The sequence below is a fragment of the Pinus tabuliformis genome, chromosome Q, assembly GCF_031772625.1.
Source record: "Pinus tabuliformis cultivar Carrire ecotype Pingquan chromosome Q, CPIR1, whole genome shotgun sequence".
In the NCBI taxonomy this organism is placed as follows: domain Eukaryota; kingdom Viridiplantae; phylum Streptophyta; class Pinopsida; order Pinales; family Pinaceae; genus Pinus; species Pinus tabuliformis.
The window spans coordinates 770051412-770072322 of NC_142296.1; the positions used below are offsets into that span (position 1 = coordinate 770051412).

Below are 20911 nucleotides of genomic sequence, written 5' to 3' on the forward strand. Positions count from 1 at the left end.
TTATAAACAAATGTCCCTCAAGCAAGCTAAGAAGGATAATAAATTATCACCAAAGAATTATGGTCCGTACAAGGTGTTGCAAGAGATTGGTACTATGGCATACAAATTGGAGCTTCCTGCAGCTTCTCGAGTGCACCCAGTTTTCCATGTTTCATGTTTAAAGAAGGTTATAGGCGACAAGCTCCCCGTTCAAACAATATTGCCAGAACTTGATGAGGAAGGAAAAATTATATTGGAACCGGAAGCAGTCAGAGGAACAAGAACTCGACATCGACGAAATCGATCAATTTCAGAGTATCTCATCAAGTGGAAGAACTTATCCGCTGAAGATTCCACATGGGAGGATGAGAATTTTATACAGAAGCATCCAGAACTACTCAAGCGTTGAGAACAACACTTTTTTGAAGGAGAGGGGCATATTAGGTCCCTATAATACTAGTGATTACCCCATTACTATTGTAGTTGTATCCCTTATTAATATTGTTGTGCCCCTATTGTCCCCATATTGTTATTACTGTGCCCCATAGATCCCTCTATTGTTATTTTTGTGCCTTTATATTATTATTGTTAGGTCGGTTGGGTTACATTGTGACTCCTTAGACTCCTATATATAGAAAGGAGGTTTTGTCATTTGAATCATCAAAGAATCATTCATTTGTGTAATGTAAAGGAGGTTGCCCCTCGAAGAGGCTGAATTCTAAGGCGTTGATCTATCTTTTCTATTTTTTTTGTGAGCTGGTTTCATAACATGAACCTTGTTAGCACCTTTGTTTATGGCCCTTCGCAACAGATCCCCTACCCAGCAAATCATCACCATATCCTGCTCGCGGCACCTTTGTTGTTGATAGTTGCTAGTTGTTCAAACTCTTAGTCTCGAGGCTACTCCTCACAGCCTGTCCTTAAGCATCTATTTTTCTCAACTAGGGGTTACCTACTCAAGCTCAACCCCTCATGTCCCACTCTACAGCTTTACCTCGATAGTTATGGCCTCATGCTCAGCTACTTTGTACACGACCCTCAACACACCTATGACGACTATGTTATCTTGTTTCCCCGACTTGTGATAACTCTCTACCTATGTGGCAACTCTATTGGGTGTCGACAGTTTCCACCACAAACCCCAACCACCTCGTGTTCCCTGTTGACCCACCTTACCTCGCCATTCGCTACCATTTACACCCTTGGTGGTTGTCTGCATGACAATTGCTCATACACCCAACACTATTCACCAACACAATGGCCCTTGCTACATGACTAGTCGATTGCCAAATCCCCCGCACTTTGTTGGCTATTACCCATTTCCGCATGGCAGCACTCTGACTCACCCTACAATTGTTGCAAACTAACCTATCTACGGGCCACATGTCAGTTGGGCTCATACATTTTCTCCCAATGGCTCTGTCAACCCTTACTCCTATAGGGCCTTATCACATCTATCCACTACTACAAATTCTTCTACCCTTCCTGGTTGTCGACCCAACAAAACCTTTTTTATTCTTTTTTTAACTTAAATTTTTTGACTCACCGTACAATCAATCTCTACACAATTTTGGCCCTCCTCCTGTGTTACCTGTACGACAACATATACAATCAAGTTTCCTTTGTTGCCTCCTACGATTGCGGTCGAACTTGGCCCTTACAGCGCTTGTACACTCCTAGCACCATTGTGTGATTCAAATATTTGTCCCTCAGAGTTTACGCTCTAATACCATGTTAAATCTTGAACCTAGCATCAATTATTAGTTCCTAGCATATTATTACCGATCTACTGAATAAAAGCACAACTAGGTTCTTAACACAGTTATTTAGCCAAAGCAAAAATATTAACCAATATCAATCACATGTAACACATACAAATTCTACCCAATCAATAGTTCTTCATTAGCTTAATAATTTGAACCTACTTTGGCTCCCATCCTAAGATAATTGCCTAACTAAGGAAAATACATTTACAACATACCCTCAATCTGATCCTGTTGGTCAGGCCCTAGATCTATCCTTTCTTTGCTTGGGTGATTTGCATCTTCAATGTTGTACCCTTGTAACTTCTTCGGAACCAACACACTTCATTACCTCACTCCTCTTGCGCTCTTCTTGAGAAAATCTCTTTCTCAATGGCTTGTGTTGTATGGTGTGTCCTCCTCTCCTTAGCCTTGCTTTTATAATTTTCAATGAGCTAAATCCCTAACCCTAATCTCCAAAGTGATGGAATTTCTTTAGCTCAATAGCCAACATAACTAATTATGTGCTTGAGTTAAACTTATGCTAAGTTACAATAGCAACCTACTTAATGCTTGTGCAAGCATCCTAAGGAGACTTTGGACTTCTTTTGCATGCCTAAACACTTGAACCTGTATAAAAGTACCTTCCCAAGCTAACATCAACACATTCGGAGTACAAAGATAATAAATACTAGCATATAGGCACTATTCACTGAGATCCAAAGCTTGGGACCGACTGAGAATTGATTTTCCATCAAAAATAGATTATTTGAATTTTCGTAACTAAAACAATCAGAGCAGAGTTAAATGCGTATTTACAAGTTTTCTGGTGTTGTTGATAATTTCCTAAGATTTTGAAACCGATATCTTCTGAGTAACATAAAAAGAAAAAAAATTAAGTTCCAGAAATGCTTTGCTTTTCTAATTTGACAATGCCTGTGCCTTACCATGTGTGGCCATAGAATAACTCATGATTGCTTCAATTTTGGTGCTGGCAATTCATTGAACAGTACATAGGGCAAATAAATTCAATTTGATCATAACATTTTCAAGGCCTTACATAATCATCATACTTTAATCGATGTCTCCTAACGGCAGCACAACTGACAAAATCAGGCTGTTTTAGTCTCTCATTGCACGAAAAACACGTCTGAAGAATGCAGAGACATTGATAAGGAAAGAAGTTATAGAATGAAAACGTACCATAGGATCAAATGGTTTTCCAACAGTATTGACCACATTAACATTAAATCCTTTCATGATTTCTACGAACTGTTTATAAATACCCTGGTAACTTTTATCAATTTTCTCCTCCCCTTCTGTTTGTATCTTAATCTGTGTTTTGGCTCTTTCAAAATTGTCCACCATAGGCAGCAGACTTTCAATAACATCACCTTGAATGTTAGATGCCAAACTTAATCGTTCTTTCTCTGCTCTCTTCCTGAAATTGTCAAAATCTGCATTTAGACGTAGTAACTTGTCCTTTCCTGTTGATGCCTCTTCTGTTAAAGTCGCAACCAGCTTAGACAAAGCAATCTTTTCATCCTCAATAGCCTGAAGCTGTACCTCTATTTCAGAAACCCGAACATCATCACTGTTCGCAATGGCTTCTTTATAAGCCTCCAACAAAGTAGAAACAAGAGATGCAGGTTTTTGCTCTGTAGTAGCAGCCTTGGACTCCTCTGTATCACTTTCCTCAAGCTCGTCATCACTTTCTTCCTCCACCTGCTGCAAGAAATTGAAAAAAATAAGATAGGGATCATATTAATGTTATGCACCCAAATAAGCAAACACTTACAGTTTACTCACCTACCCAAAGACACAATCATTAGATTTATAATTAGTAAAAGTGTCATTCATTATATTTAGGATCACCAACTGAGGTGTAATATAAATCATTTTTTTTGTGTATTACAATAGTATGGCTCTTCCTTATCAGCCAGGACCTTAATGTTATAATTTACTGACTCGTGAGATAACGTATCACATGGTAATGCTGCAAGTTAGGATTGACACAAGATTTGGCTCAATATGATAATGCTAAAGGGAGAAACAGGTGCATAAATATGCAGTCAGGCATTCAGTTGTAATTGTAATGATTTTCATAAAAGCTCCTCTAAGGATATGCTTGAGAGCAAGGTACCTGTTTATTATTTTACATTCAGACATATTTATTTTGTTTATAGCTATCAGAGTATTCAACTACGTGATCTTCATCTACCATTATTATATTATTTGTCTATGGAATCATTTTCAGAATGTGAATGAAAATGTGAATATTATCTATTCTAAGTACATATTCCAAGCCCCACACCATAATTATTACTGCCTTTCTTCTAGCAACTCTGATGTGTCAATAAATCACTCACATATGAATCTGAAATTTAATCTGATTGTAATGTCCCATATTTCATGTCCTTCATTAACCCTGACTTAAACCTTAAGTTATTAGTAAATGAAGTCAACTGTCTCTGGCACCAAGTTGGTTCTCAGAGGATATGAGAGGTATTAGTAAATAGTTATCTCGACTCGTGGTTATGCGATATGTGATCATGATCAGTGAATGTTAATACTACCTTGAGATGCCCTATGTTGTTATTGAGCGACTTCCACTTTTGTAATTTACTGTAGTGCCCCACTCGTTACTCAAGACTTGTAGACCTGATGTGCACTGACTCAGAGGCTATATGTGAAATGACATTAATTTGATGGGACTAAATTTTTACTGGGACATCAAATGTTATACCTGTGTAGTTTTTCTGTTTAATATAAACATATGTTGATTGCTGCTATATACTGATATGTATGTTATATGATGCTGGCACGATGTGACGACAACATACTGTATTGACTTGAGACAGGTTATGGATTATGTCTTTCGATTTATAATTTCATGTTTCACGTACGATGCAGATAGTCACAATACTCGTTACAAACAAAATTACAAATACTGATATTCAGCACACGTCCAATCTAAATTGTGGCACTATGGATATATGCATATAATGACAAACTGACTGTACATTTCATGGACAGTTTATGCCCTTGATTACAGCATGTAGATATGCTAGTTATGTTATTAGCATGTCATGATTGATTATTTTGTACATGTGATCACTAATTGTCATGTTGACATGACATGGACAAGAAGATTTTCAAGATCCCTTGAGCACTAGAGGTTTTCAAGATGCCAATAACACATAACACAGCATCTAGTGTCTCAAGGTATTTGTTGTTTGCTTAATAGTGCACAAGTAGGGTCCACACATGATAGCCACACATGCACACCACTCACCTGCACACTACTAGTAGTATATTAGCAAGTGCATTTTTAGTTGATGTCTTAATAGTAAATGTGTATTTTTAGTTTATGTCTTAATAGTAAATGTGAATTTGTGGCATTACACTGATACATCATAAATTTCCAATATGAACTTGCATAGTTTTACTTCAAAGTGCCTTCAAAACTGTAAACCTTTGTCTCTTTCACTCATGTGTTAAAATCTGAAAAATCTATACAGAAATTTGAAAGCTCTATGCAGAAAACTGAATGTACTTTGCAGAAAGTTTAATGTACTTTGTAGAACACTGAATGTACTTTGCAGAAAACTGAATTTACTTTGCAGAAATTTGAATGGAACTGAATGTACTATGCAGAAAGCTTAATGTATTGTGCAGAAAACTCACTATACTTTGCACATAACTGAATTTTCTATGTTGTTGCAATTCCCTGAAATGCAAATTTCTTCTTCAAAACTTTTCAAATCAGCAATTGTAGATAAAACATAAACTTAAGGATCATATGAAGACATCCAAGCACAAATATAAGACAGAGAGAGTTAAATCCAATGACCAAGGCAAAACCCACAAGGGGAAAACCCAAATGATTCTACTTCTATTAGATTTCTTCAATTTTTCAGCACAGTACAAAGAAAGAGAGAGAGAATGAATAAATTCACCATTGCCTAATCAACTTGCAGTTGAAGTGCTCTTTCTATTTGTTTGAATATCTCCTTCTCTTGATCAGATCTTGTCCTTCACACTTGCTCTAGCTCTTCCCTTGCTCTTACTCTTTACTTGCTCTCACATTTCTCTTGCAAACACTCAACACTAGCTCTCATTCTTCACAATGAACATGTTACTCTTAACTCTCACTTTCTCTTGCTTAAATAGATGAGAAGGGAGAGGAGTTACAAAATGAATTCATGCCTTGCGCCAATAATAGGAGAATCGAACTCCATGACGGAGGAGTTACGTAAGGAGAAGTGTAACTCATCCCAAGAATAGAGAGAGAAGTACACTTGTCTTTAGGAGTTACAATTTGAATTAGGGAGAGAGAGAGTTACACAGACATTAGAGAATATTTGGTGAGAGCTACAAATCGAATTGAATGAGGGAGTTACAAGTGCATTTTATGAGGAGTTACACTTTTATCATACATTGAATTAGTGAAGGAGAGTTACACGCTCTTAAGTGTGGAGTTACAATTATATTCCAAGAGATAGGTTCGATTTTCCAAGTATGAGATTCTCAATTTAATTTACATATTCCATGAGAGAATTCGTTTTTTATTAATCCATTAAAAGTAAATGACTTTAGACTATTTTATAAATAATAGTATCATAATAATAATCATAATACTAGTAAGGATAAATATATTAATTCTTGACCTGTATAATCATGATTGATTTGATTTTAAAGTGGATTCCATATGTCAAGATCATCCTTGATCATTTAGACATGACTTTCTATTTTCAGAAAGTCACTTCCAGATTGAGATGTGACTTACTATTTTTGGAAAGTCATATTAGAATTGTTAGAAATGAAATTTTATTATAGGTGGTTCAAACAGAATTGAAAGACATGATTTTTTCTAGGAGAAATTCATCCCTGAGCTGTCAAATTTTAACATTGTGAAACTGGTAAATTCAACTACTTTGAAGAACATGCTAGTCAAATTGCACTTGGAGTGTTTTTGCTTGCACAGATATCAATGATTACGAGTCTTTATGATGGACGGATACAAGATTATGAGGTGAAGCTTTACAATCATTGAGGGGCATTACGGTTGTGCTCACAGTCTTCTCAACACTTCCCTTATGACTCTATCAACCAACTTTGGGTGGGTGTTGAGGCGTCTTGAGAAGAGATATTCTTGTGCAATACTTCTGGGTGTTGAAGAATGTAACTAGTGTTGGTCTTCATAATTGTATTTGAGTCATGATGTAATGTACTTATCAAAAGAAAGAAAAAGAAATTTGTATTATAAAAGAAATTGACTTACTAAAGCATGGGTTTCGTGCTTGGGTCAGTGGTTAGGTCAAAACCTCCACTGCAGGCTTCTAGGGTTTATGTCAAGAGTCCTTGTCCTTATCGTCATGTAAAAGACTCTTCTTGGGCTTCATCTATCAAGGAAGAAATTTATTTTCGTGTCAAATAAGTCATTTAGGCCTCCTCCACCAAGTCGGCCTTATCAATGGAATTCAACCTCACACAACCACTATAAAAGGGTAGAAACTCAACTATTTGGAATACATCCACAATAAGTTTGATCTGCATTTGTTGGAGGCAGAAAAAGGATGTGAAATTCAAAGAAGAGGAAGGAAACCCTAGCGAAGGAAAAGGAAGTCTTTGTCAAGCATAAGAAGTCGAATTTTCTCTCTCCTTGTCTCACACCTGCGAAGTTGTTGGGTTGCTGGAAGGGCTGAAATTGTAGTATTGTAGCTAGGCTGAAATTCTAAAGTAGTTGGGTGTTGAAATTCTGGATTGTAACTAGGCTGAAGCTGTTGGACAAGAAGACACTACTAAAGTGTGTTGAATCATCTTGGAAGGCTGACTTGGTGGAGAAAGCAGGTCTTTTGGTCAAGTCTAAGGTCTTGGTCTATCTCAATTTCATTAGTGGAAGAGTTTGACTGGGTTTTTCCCTAGAGAGGGGGGTTTTAGCCCTGGTTGAGTGCCTACAACTAGTGTCATTGATCTTCATGTTTTGATTTGACGCTTGCTTGATGAAACTAAGATAAAAGAACATAAAGAGAAGACAATAAGACTACAAGATTATCACAAGTAATTATCAATATAGGAGAATCTTTCTAACTTTCTAATTTTCTAACATGGTATCAAAGCTAAGGTGAAGAAGGAAGGAAAAGGCAACTTGAAGGTCAATTGAAAGAAGAGTTAAGGAGGAAGGAACAAAAGAAGGTCATTAAGGAAAGGATCATATAAGAAGAGAAGCCTACTATCTATAGAGACTATGTCAACCTCAATGAAGACAGAAAACAAGCTAGAAGGAGACTCCAACTACAGGGCATGGAAGAAGAGGATAGATCTTATTCTCGTTAAGCATAAAGTTTTGGATCTTGTTCAAGGAAAAGTTAAGAAACCTACAGGAAAGGAGAAATTCAGGGAAACCAACATCTTGGCCATGAATCTGATTGTAGATGGAGTAAAGGACAATTTAATCCCATACATATCCAATATAGATTCCGCTCAAGAAATGTATGAAGCCCTCTCCAAATTGTTCACCATCAAGGATATTGGTAAGATAATTGGTCTTAAGAATGAACTAAGAACAATAAAGATGACAAAAGATGATATTCTGTCATCATATTTTGTAAGGATCTCTAGACTAAGAAATGAACTCCAAGTTATTGATGAAGTTGTACCAAAAAAGGAAATCATGATTGCTACTCTACTAGATCTACCAAAATTTTGGAGTGCTTTTGCATCAGGAATTAGCAGTTGGAAAGATACACCAACCTTTGAACAAATGTGGAATGCATGTAGTCAAGAAGAAGCTCGTATCTCATTAGTAAGTGACAAAAAGGAGGATGAAGAAAACAACCCTTCAAATGCCTACACTGCCTGTCATAAGAAGAAGGGAGTATACAAGAAGTTCAAGGGACCAAAGAGAATGGTGTCGAAGGAAGTGTAACTAGGTTCGATCTTCATAAATGTATTTTTGATATTTGTACTTATTCAAGAAAAGAAATATTATTTTATAATATATGTCAATGAGTTTCTTGCTCGTTGAAGTAGGACTACCACATGTCAAAGTGCTATAGGTGAGTCAAATAGTGGAGAGAAAATATTGAAGGCCTTAAGGGCATGTTACACAATGTGTGTGTATATATATATATATATATATATATATATTAAAGTCAAAGGGAAAAACCTCCAAGCAAAGTCAAGTCTACTCCTATGCAATGGCACCTTCAAGAAGCTCCTTCAAGCATGCTACACCAACATGGAAACTATCCGCATTCAGCTCAACAAATCAGCCTCCAATCTTCCCTCAAAGTCAGCCTACAAACAATTGACTAGTTGGCCTTCTAGTCGGCCTAATGGAGGGGCAGCCCTCTATTTATAGAGGTTGTCCACTCCAAATAGAATGCACTCACTCAACTCTAAAATCCGCAAAAACAGGAGGACAAGAGGAACAAAGGAGGCAGAGTTATAGGTTTCACTAAAACAGTGAACTAAAGAGGAAGAACAGTGAAGTGTGAGGGATTGTTTTTCTAAGGTATATATAGTCACACATGCAAGAGAATCTGCGGCTATATCAACAGTGAGACAACAGTCATATATTCCTCCTTGTTTGGGCTAGTGACTTAGGCCTATTAGACCTAATACTCAAGCGAAGAAGAGGGTCTCTCTAGCGAAGGAAAAAGGAGCTAAAAGCTTGAAGGAAACCTCCCACAAGTGCGAGAAGGTAGGGTTGTAGTGTTGCCGCATCAAGTCTGCAATCTTACATGAAGAAGAAGCTCGATTGGTGGGAAAAAAAAGGAAGTGCATCATCCTACGTGAATAGGTGCACTTAGGATCAAGGAAAAAATCTCTTCTAGAGCTAGCATAAGAGACCCTATCACCAAGGAATAGAAGAACGAAGTGCCAAAAGAAGAAGGACAAAGTGTCGGAGAACAAAGCGTCGGAAGAAATGTCGGGGTATATGGTGCAAAAAGGAGAGAGGTCTTGACTTGTGCTTGGAGGATCTTTTTGTCAGGGGGTCTAGGGTTTGGCATTGATCAATAGAAGCTTATATAAGAGAAATTCACTGAAGGGTTTCCCTCTCAAGAGAAGAGAGGTTTTGGCCCTAGCAAAGAGCCAACATCTTGTGTTCTTATTTTTATGTTTTGGTAGCAATTTGATCAAGTACACACAAATGCACTAATAAGAAGAAGAATAAGCTAATAAGGAAAAGTAAAAATACTCCACAAATTGTTACCAAGTAACAAAGAATCACACTACACTACTTTGCCCTAGATTCTTCAACAAAAGGTTGATCTATCAAAGATTGAATGCTACAATTGTCACAAGATGGGACACTACAAAAGTAATGTCCTAAAAATCCATGGAATAAGAAGAGAGAAAGAGAACATGCAAATGTTGTTGATAAACCGCCACTTAAGAAAAACAACACTGAAGAATTTGAAGTCATAGACTTATACTATTAAGTTTCCTCTTACATTTCCTTCTTAGTCTACTATTTTAAATTTTGTAATATGTATTGATTTCTAGAGTTTGTATATCTAATATTGTTAATTTTAGGTTACAATGGTATGTCCTATGCTTAAGAGAAATTTACTTCAAATTCTTTATTAGCCCAGTATCCATATCCAGTTTAGCAATCACATCAGCATGATAGTAAAATGCAGATAGAACATAAATATAAAAGTAGAAGACAAGCCAAGACAAGAGGACACAAGATGTGTCACCAACCAAGGACAAACCCCAATGTTGGGAAACCCTTGATCAATTCTTCTTATATTCTTCAATAGTTCAGTAGAGAGAGAGATAGTACAAATTACAAATCTGTTAATTTATGGCAGAAGCAGAAAAGCCCTAACCAGAAAAGTCAACGTTGGTCAAACAAGGCAGAATCCTTCCTCTAAACAGCTCGGTCAAACCCAGTCAACTTTGGCCTCCAACAGCAAGCTCAATCAACGCAAAACAATCCGAAAAAGTCCAGTCAAAGGTTGGTCAACATAAGTCAAACTGCGACCAGATCTAGGGCAGTCAACGTTGGTCAAATGAGAGGTCAAATCGCCTCAATTTCAGTGCCCGGATCTACGGCCTGCTAAGAGAAAGATACCTTACAAAATCGGCAGTCAAAAGAAGGTCAACACTGATCAACACAGCCCAAGGCCCCAAAACAACAACCTCTAAAATTCGATCAAGTTGGTCAACGCAGCCCAAAACAGCAACCTCTGAAATTCAGTCAAACAGGTCAACGCAACCAAACAAAATACGTCCTCCTTCCTTTGCACGTGTGAGAGACAGCTGCCCAGATTAGCGTACCCAAACAAGTGAGGGGAGAGATATGTGAGGAGATGAGATGACGACAAAATGACTTGAGGTCTCCTTTTATATGCAATGTTGAGGATGAGTTGGGGGTTTGAATGCCTATTTTGCTTGCTAGCTGACCTCAACAATTTGTCCATGATATAAATAAATTCATATCTTCATTTTCACATGTCGAAATTGGATGATCTTTAGATCAATCCTACACCTCTCGGAGAGAGGAATCCAAGAAAAATATCAGTTGTCATAAATAAGATGACCCATTTGGAGTTTGGCCCTAATTGCCAATTTTAACACTTCCTCTCAACTAGGGAGAACTCCATCTGCTATCCATCTGCCAATCTGTACTATCTCTGCCATCAAAGCACTGCTCTGCTCTGCTGAACTAGGAAGAAGAAGAAGTGATCAAGAATGTATCATACCATTCTCTATTGACCTGAAGTCAGTCCTAGAAAGAGAGTGTGTCATAACACTCTTACTGACCTGAAGTCAGTTGCAGCAAAAGAGAGTGTTCTACCACTCTTACTGACCCAAAGTCAGTTCTAATTGATCCCAGATCAATATCAGTCAGTCTAGCATTGGGAGTACAGTAATACACGATGCATCCATTCGTAGTACTATGGTCCCTATCCTCATTTCCCTACTCATTGGCCAAATGAGAGGTACTTCCCATGAGTCCCAGACTGCATGGGTAGGATGTCTCAGCAAGAGAAGGATGAACCACTCATCCTGCCTACATGTTGCCACGGGGTATCACAGGGGAAGGCTGAACCACTCACCCGATGGTTGCTCATCGCTCCAAGAATTACCACAAGCCCCTCGGAGCTCCCATAGCTCAATGTCCATATCATACAGGACCCTCATAAGAGGGTCTCTCCACGACTCCAAGTCCTTCTCGGAAGGCTAAGAACTTGACCTACCCGAGGGGCTTTGTCAGAATATCGACAACCTGCTCATCAGTCCCAATGTGATGGAGCCTTATTGCTCCTCATTGTACCATATCCTGTATAAATTGGTATCTGATATCATCTATGTTCTTGGAGCGATCATGAAATATGGGATTCTCTGATAATCGGATCCCACTCTGGTTGTCACAAATAATCACAGTGGTATCCAGCACATGTCCAAACAACTCACTGAAGAGCTTCCTCAACCAAACAACGTCACAGGAGGCCATATTAGCAACTATGTATTCGGCCTCACCGGTGCTCAAGGCAACCAATTTTTGCTTCCTACTCATCCAGGATATTGAAGCAGAACCCAAAGAAAAACGACACCCAGAAGTGCTCTTGCAATCCACCACATTGCCAGCCCAATCAGCATCAGAATGACCATGCAGCCTCACATCTCCGACAATGTATCTCAGTCCATGAGTGATTGTGCCCCGAAGATATCTCAGAAGATTCTTCGCACCAATACAATGTATATGATGAGGCTCAACCATATATTGGCTCAACGTGTTAACTACAAAACATATGTCTGGACGGGAGTTCACCAAGAACATCAGTGCTCCTATGAGTTGACAATACTCAAAATCATTCCCGAATTCAGGTCTGGCAACACTACCACATAACTTCTTGAAGTTAAGTTCCATAGGGGTAGTCACAGGCTTGCAATCCACCATCCCAAATCTTTCCAATATCTTCACAACATATTTTCCTTGAGATAGGAAAATTTCTCCTACCTTTTGCTAGACCTCCAACCCTCGGAAGTAGTGCATCAGTCCTAGGTCCACATCTCAAATTTAGAAGCCAGCTCCCTCTTACATTTGTGAATGAAAGGGTCTACACCTGTCAGAAAGAGGTCATCCACATAAAATACTCGTATGAGAGGTTTATCATCTTCAACCTTAAAGTAAACTTCACTTCTAGTAAATCTTAGCTTCATCAAATAGCTATCAATCCTCTCATACCAAGCCCGGGGTGCTTGCTTCAAGACATACAGAGCTTTCTTTAACCTGTATACATGAGATTCCCAGTCATGAACCTCAAACCCCTCGGGTTGTTCCACATAGACTTCCTCTTTGATCGAACCATGCAAGAAAGCGGTCTTGACATCCATCTGATCTAGGTTCCATCCTTGCGAGGCGGCAAGGGCTATGATTGAGCGGATGGTGGTGTATCGGACAACAGGTGCAAATATCTCATCGTAATCTACACCTTCCTTTTGAGAGAAGCCTCGAGCAACAAAGCGAGCCTTGAACTTTTCTGCACTTCCATCAGCTCCATGCTTGATTTTGTAGAGCCACTTAGAGGTGACAACCGATTTGGCCTGGGGTCTACGGACCACATCCCAGACACCATTCTTCATAATTGACTCGTATTCTTCATTCATAGCATCCTTCCATACTAGATGCTTCACGGCTTCTTCGAATGATGAAGGCTCATTTTGAATAATAGTGCTCATGCCGGTCAAATATACCTATTTGGCTTCTTTCTCTCACGGAAAGTCCCCCTTGGTGCAATGTGTCTCTTGGCATCTTCGATAGTCTCCCTAAGCCATGAGGGTCTCCTCTTGGAGGAGGAGGGCTCTTGGGAGGAGGATCAATAGGATCCATAGGTTCATCAACATCAGGCATTGTCTCGTCCTCTTTTTCACCCTGTTTTCCGGTGTCATATTCTTTGTCCTTCCTTGGGATAGGAACGTTGTTGATCTTGCTGAGGGCCATTTCTACGTCAAAGGTGACATCATGACTTGAGATAACTTCCCTTTGACCAGCCACATAAATTCTATAGCCCTTAGAATTTTCGCTATAGCCCACAAAGATTCCTTTCTTCCCTAATGCACCCAATTTGTTTATTTTCTCTTTCGGCACATGAAAATATACGAGACTTCCAAAAATTCTAAAATGAGAGACATCGAGTTTCTTACCAGTGAACATTTCTTCAAGAGTTTTGGAGTCCAATGCTTGATAAGGGCATCGGTTTTGAACATACACGGTGGCATTCATTGATGGAAAGGTGGCATTAAAATTCCTTTTCCAAACACGTACCTTTCCATCGATGAATGCCACCTTATATCCATTGTTGAGATGGACACCAGGTTCTTCTCGAGATGAGGTGCATATAGGACTTCTTGTAAATGAATCGTGTTACCTTGATCCAATTGAAGAGTAACATTCCCTACTCCCTTTACGAGATAGGTGGCTTCGTCTCCAAGGATAATCTCCAAGTTTCTCTCCTTCTCTATCAGATTAGAGAGAGCTTCCTTGTATCTGGTGAAGTGCCTTGAGGCACCACTATCAATTAGCCAAATTCCCCAAAAAGTCCGGAGGAGAGGTAGTGGAGAGGGTCGATATAAGATAGTATTCCTTTTGCTTATTGTTAACAACATTTGATTCTTCATACCAGGAGTTCCTTGCTTTCTTGGAGGGTTGACCATTTCCATGATGTCCCGCATTCCTTTTTCCTTTGCCATTGAACCTGCCATTCCTTTGATTGTTGTTGTTGAAGTTACCCCTGGAATGATTGTGATCATCATCATGTGACTTGTCCCTTCTATTTAGACACTCCTTTGCATAGTGGCCAAACTTATTACAAACAAAGCACCCACCCTTCCTTCCACCCTTAGATTCAGGCTTTCCATTGAAATGACCTTTAGATCCTACATTATTTCTCCTTTAGCGTGAGCAGAGAAAGCAATGGGATTGCTTCTATTAGAAGGCATTTCTTGCTCCACCATTCTTGTTTCTTCTTGAATGCATCTCGACATCAATTCTTCAAACCCTGGAATTCGATCATTATTGAGAATAGTGGTTCTAAATATATAGCACTCAAGTGGGAGTCCTCCAAGGGTAGTGATAGTAAGTTCCCTGTCAGGAATGACCTCTCCAATCAAAAGTAGATCATTCTTGATCTTAGTGATCCTTAAGAAGTAGGATTGAATATCCTCGTCCTTGCCCTTCTTAATATCCTTCAACTTATTTTTGAGAAATAAAATTTGATTTGCATCACTAACCTTGAACATGTTGACCAACCTGTCGTAGATCTCCTTGGAGGTGTTCAAATCAGAGATGTAGGCCACCAGACGCTTGTCAATGGAATCTCTAATAATCTTCTTCGCTTTGACTTCAGCTCTATTGTACTTGGTCTTCGCAGCAGTCGGTGCATTTGAAGGAGGCTCAGGGATTTTACCCTTCACATAATCCAACACTTCTTGTTCTTCCAAGGTCAAATCAAGAGACATCTTCCATCCATGATAGTCAGACTTTTCACGGAGCTTGTCTTCAGCTGGGAAGTGGGATGAGGAACCCATTGAGCCTTTTGTCCTTGTCCAACTGTCTTCGGTGATTGCTCCTTAACTCTTGCTTGGGCTTTGTCTTCACCTCAGCTCCGATGCCATGTTAATTTTAGGTAACAATGGTATGTTCTATGCTTAAGAGCAATTTACTTCAAATTCTTTGTTAGCCCAATATCAATATCCAGTTTAGCAATCACATCAGCATGATAGTAAAATGCAGATAGAACATAAATATAAATAGTAGAAGACAAGCCAAGACAAGAGGACACAAGATGTGGCACCAGCCAGGGACAAACCCCAATGTGGGGAAACCCTTGATCAATTCTTCTTATATTCTTCAATAGTTCAGCAGAGAGAGAGTAAAAATTACAAATCTTATCATTTATGACAGCAGCAGAAAATCCCTCACCAGAAAAGTCAACATTGGTCAAACAAGGCAGAATCCTTCCTCTAAACAGCTCGGTCAAACCCAGTCAACTTCGGCCACCAATGGCAAGCTCAATCAGCTCAAAACAGTCCAAAAAAGTCTAGTCAAAGACTGGTCAATGAAAGTCAAACTGTGGCCAGATATAGGGCAGTCAACGTTGGTCAAATAAGAGGTCAAATCACCTCGATTTCAATGCCCAGATTTGCGACCTACTAGGAGGAAGATACCTCACCAAATCTGCAATCAAAAGAAGGTCAACGCAGCCCAAAAGAGCGGCCTCTAAAATTCGGTCAAACTGGTCAATGCAACCAAACAGAAAACGTCCTCCTTCCTTCGCACGTGTGAGAGACGGCTGCCCAGATTAGTGTACCCAAACAAGTGAGGAGAGAGAGATGTGAGGAGATGAGATGATGATAAAATGACTTGAGGTCTCCTCTTATATGCAACGTTGAGGATGAGCTGGGGGTTTGAATAACTATTTTGCTTGCTGGCCGACCTTGACAATTTGTCCATAATATAAATAAATTCATATCTTCATTTTTACATGTCGGAATCGGATGATCTTTAGATCAGTCCTACACCTCTCAGAGAGAGGAATCCAAGAAAAATATCAATTGTCATAAATAAGATGAACCACATGGAGTTTGGCCCTAGTTGCCAGTTTTAACAAATATACCTTGTTAGAACATTTTTGAATTGTTTTGATAATTTGCAAGTATCCCTCAGAAAGATTAGATTAAGAGGGAGCCTTCACCATTGTACCAAAATATAAGTATGTTGTGCCTAGTTTCGTCTTTTATGTTTGGTTTCCTCCTCACATCGAGATTTGTTTGTATTGTACACTCATAACCTTTTCTTTATATTTTCCTTGGTAGGAAAGCTTGCAAAGTACACAAAGGTTGTGGAGGTGACCTCAAAGGAAAGACTTGAATCATGAAAGAAGTTTTGTTGCAAAGGAAGCCCTTCAAGAATTGATGCCCTACAAGGTTTGTTAAAAGAACAACTCAAGGTATGTCTTAGACTACAAGTATACAAAAGGTATGATCATTCCCTTTTGAAATCTGCTTTACATTACTAGCATCTTTATGTATAGGGTTTTCAATCATAAAGATTCTTGTTAGGGTGATTAATCATTAGATTGAATCTACCCTTGTTATATTGTCTCTTGTCATTTGATCATTCTTGTTAGACCAACCCTTAGGGTTCACTGCAAAACCCTAGCCTCCTAATGCTAAGGGTATGTCAATGTTGATTATGAAGCCCTAGACTTCTTAGGGTTTGTTGATAAAGTCTAGAACATATAATGAAATCCTATTCTTTTGAAGTTTAGGGTTTTGGGAAGGTCATGTTAAAAACCCTAGTCCTTTAGGGTTTGTTGTTAATGTCTAAATGAAACCCTAGTGTTTCAGGGTTTGGTGAATTAGGATCTATGAACAAAACCCCTGAAATAGTTATAATAAGATCCTAGGAAAAAAAATCTTGGGTGTATATTCTTTCGTATGATCGAAACTGTAACCTGATTAAAATTGTTGTATATCTAACATTGATGTATTAATGTTTGTATCTTGAGTTTACCTAGTTGATATTAATATGAGATGCTAGTGCATGATAATGAAATCCTAGATATGTATATGTGAGTATGCTAAACAAAATCTAGGGTTTGTAACAAAACCCTAGTAGAATCTGTTATGAATTCTAGGACATAATATTGAAGCACTAGATGTACAGTGCTATGATTGCATTAATATCTTGATTGAATTGCTTTAAGTCTTGATAATGGAGTCTAGGGTTTGTGAAAAAACCCTAGCAAGTTGTTGAGGTCTAGTATATCAAAGACATGACCTTTGTTAATTATGAACCTAACTAAGTTTAGGTATTTGATGTCTAAAGCTTGATTATTTTGATGCTTCCATTGTCATATAGTTGACTTCATGCTTCTATATATTTGTATTTGGTTGTACTTGTTATTAAAGTTTTGCAAGTAGATAATCTTCAAGATGTTGAAGATGTTTGTAATTGAAGATGATAATAATGATGAGCATGATGAAGGAAGCTATAAGAATGATGATGATCAAGATAGCCTTGATGCCATGAGAAAGAAATGAAGCCTTGAAAGGATAAAGTTACTCTGATATTATAAAAGAAGGAAGTTGATTATCTCCCTAAGTTGAGAGGGAGCTTGGATAGAAGAAAGGGTATAACTCCTTAGTTAAGAGGGAGGACATATTATGACAACCATAGTAAATACCCTAAAGAAAGAATGAATGCAAACAAAAGACCTGACAAGTATTGAGGTTGTATTTGGTGAGACTGAAAGAAGAAAGCTTCTGACAATTTGATGTTGATATAAGCAGCATCAAGATAATTGAGGACCCCGAAGGTTTGTGTTTACTTGTATATATCTGAAGGTTTATTATTGATTGGGGTTGTGATTTTGCAAGATCTCTCCGCAAAAAGGTTGAATATTTGAAACATGCTTGGATTGGTGGATATATATCTGATAAGGAGAGATGAAGCATCTTGTGGCAACAAGATGCTTGGTAGGACAATTGGTCGGCCTATGTGTTAATGTCTAAATCCCGAAGTATGGAGGGTGGCATTGGTCATGGAGCTCTAACCTTGGATATGTACCTAGATCCTTGGGTTGGTCTTAGATCTTAAAATCCTGATGGTACCTAGAGTGGCTAAAGCTTAAGCACACCTTAGTCCCACCCGATTAGAGTACCCTGGTCAAGTATCATATCTATAGCATTGTGTGTGTTGTGTCTCTTCATAGAGTACATCATTTGAGATCTTCCATGTACCTCTGTATACTTGTAATTATGAATACCTCCCTAGTTAAGAGGGAGTGTTGAAGAATGTAACTAGTGTGACTCTTCATAATTGTATTTGAGTCATGATGTAATGTACTCATCAAAAGAAAGAAAAAGAAATTGACTTATTAAAGCATGGGTTTCATGCTTGGGTCAATGGTTAATAGGTTAAGGCCTCCATTGCAGGCTTCTAGGGTTTATGTAAAAATTCATTTTCCTTGTCATCATGTAAAAGACCCTTTTTGGGGTTTTTTATCAAAGAAGAAATTTATTTTAGTGTCAAATAATTCATTTAGGCCTCCTCCACCAAGTCAGCCTCAAAGAAGGACAAGTTAGCCTCATCGATGGAATTTGACCTCACACAACCACTATAAAAGGGTAGCAACTCGACTAATTTGGAATACATCCACAACAAGTTCGATCTAGAGGCAGAAAAAGGGTGCGAAATTCAAGAGGAAGGAAACCCTAGAGAAGGAAAGGGAAGATTTTGTCAAGCATAAGAAGTTGAATTTTCTCTCATTGTCTCACACATGCTAAGTTGTTGGGTCGTTGGAAGGCCCGAAATTGCAATGTTGTAGCTGGGCCGAAATTTTGAAGTAGTTGGGGGTCGAAATTTTGGATTGTAGTTGGGCTGAAGTTGTTCGACAAGAAGAGACTATTTAAGTGTGTTGAATCATCTTGGAAGGTTGACTTGGTGGAGGCGGCAAGTCTTTTGGTCAGGTCTAAGGTCTTGGTCTATCTCAATTTGATTAGTGGAAGAGTTTGACTAGGTTTTCCCCTAGAGAGGGGTTTTAGCCCTCGCTGAGTGCCTACATTTGGTGTCGTTGCTCTTCATGTTTTGATTTGATGATAGCTTGATGAAACTAAGATGAAAGAAGAACATAAAGATGAGATAATAAGACTACAAGAATATCACAAGTAATTATCAATATAAGAGAATCTTTCTGCCTTTCTGATTTTCTAACACTATGCCTATTGTTGTTGCCATCTAGAGAACATCATTGTGGTGGGATTGTTTCTAATGGTTTATTACTGGTATACCACAGTTAGATGATATGGCATTGTCTTTCAAGTTGGCATCATCATCTCTTGCTTGGAGACTTTTATCTAGCACATGTGGTATTTGAGGGGTGTTTGAGGGTCATGCATTGCTCAATGGCTCACATATTTGATTGACCCTCAACACATTTATGGGGAGAACTACCCATCAACTAAGGGCCTCCCTAAGTTTTATTGGTTAATTATTGCTCCTTGATGTGGTGAATTAGTTACTTAGTATGTTTGCATGGGTTAGTTTTCACCTAGATTATTGATTCATTATTTTGATTGGTGGACCTTCAACTCATTTTTGCCTCATGGCGTGAATGCCCATGAGGATATTGATAGGGTGGCATTGAATTAGGCATTATTTGAGCCGTCGATTACTTGGTGGTGTACAGTGCTCCTCTTATTTGGCATCTTTTCACACATGTGGACGCGTGTGGACCTTGCTTTCACATTGCTATAGATCACTCTACATTAGCATCTACGGTTTTGGAGAATGGTTCGTGGTATTTGAACATGGTTTCTCTTGTTTCTGGTAGGCTTCCTTATTGTTATATTGTAAGGTGTTCTAGCTTCATTGCACAATCACCTAAGGCAAATTGTTTGTGATATTTATTGCAAGAAATGAATGGGTACATGTACATCTAACTATTTTGACACATTCACCTAGGGCACACTACTCTTGGAGAATTATTTTCTTGATGGATGCCCTAGATCCATTGGAAAGCATAACTACCTCTACACACATCTCAAGGGTTCTCCATTTTCTGGATTATTATATTATTTATTATGAATATATAACTACTTTAGTCAATTGGGTTTATCTCAGGTGGTTGGGAGGAATGATTGTTATCCTCCCCGCCCAAGTTCAATTTCCGCAAATCACATGATGAGCTTTGTTGTAATGGCTTCGAGCCTTGTGGTTGAGTTTGACTAGTTTGTCGAGGACCGAAACAAGTATATTCCTCATATAGAATATAAAGATATTTCTCATGGGAAAAAAAAAAAATATATATATATATATATATAGATAACTACTTTTGCACATTCTTGAAGGGCACAACCTCCAAGGAATATTTTATGTTATTTTACTTGGTCGACATGGTCACAATTCACCTCATTGCACATTTATCTAGGGCAAACCTCTTGGGGAGTTGATTTGGCACATATATTGTGAGAATCCAACGACTAAAAGCACACTCTTCAAGGGCACATTTTCTCATGGAATATTTTGTATTATATGGCCAAGTGAAGATGACCAAAAGACTCCTTGCACATTTATACAGGGCATGCCTATCCCTTTGATTATTCTACAATATTTGACAGTTGTGGCATGATGACTTTTCCACCCTCCTATACTGGAGCTCTCC

At 38.5% G+C, this 20911-nt stretch overlaps 1 protein-coding gene across 2 annotated transcripts in view; it reads right to left on the minus strand.

The window, feature by feature from the left end:
• The window catches only part of LOC149221759 (uncharacterized), a 97421-nt gene that overhangs the window by 34552 nt on the left and 41958 nt on the right, over positions 1-20911 (minus strand). Inside the window, exon 2 of one of the 2 annotated variants that reach the window (XM_089385226.1) lies at positions 2925-3446. In XM_089385226.1, the coding sequence (XP_089241352.1) occupies positions 2925-3446 (522 nt within the window). Of the gene's footprint in view, positions 1-2924; positions 3450-20911 lie in introns of both variants that reach the window. The other variant, XM_089385225.1, reaches the window with a different exon arrangement.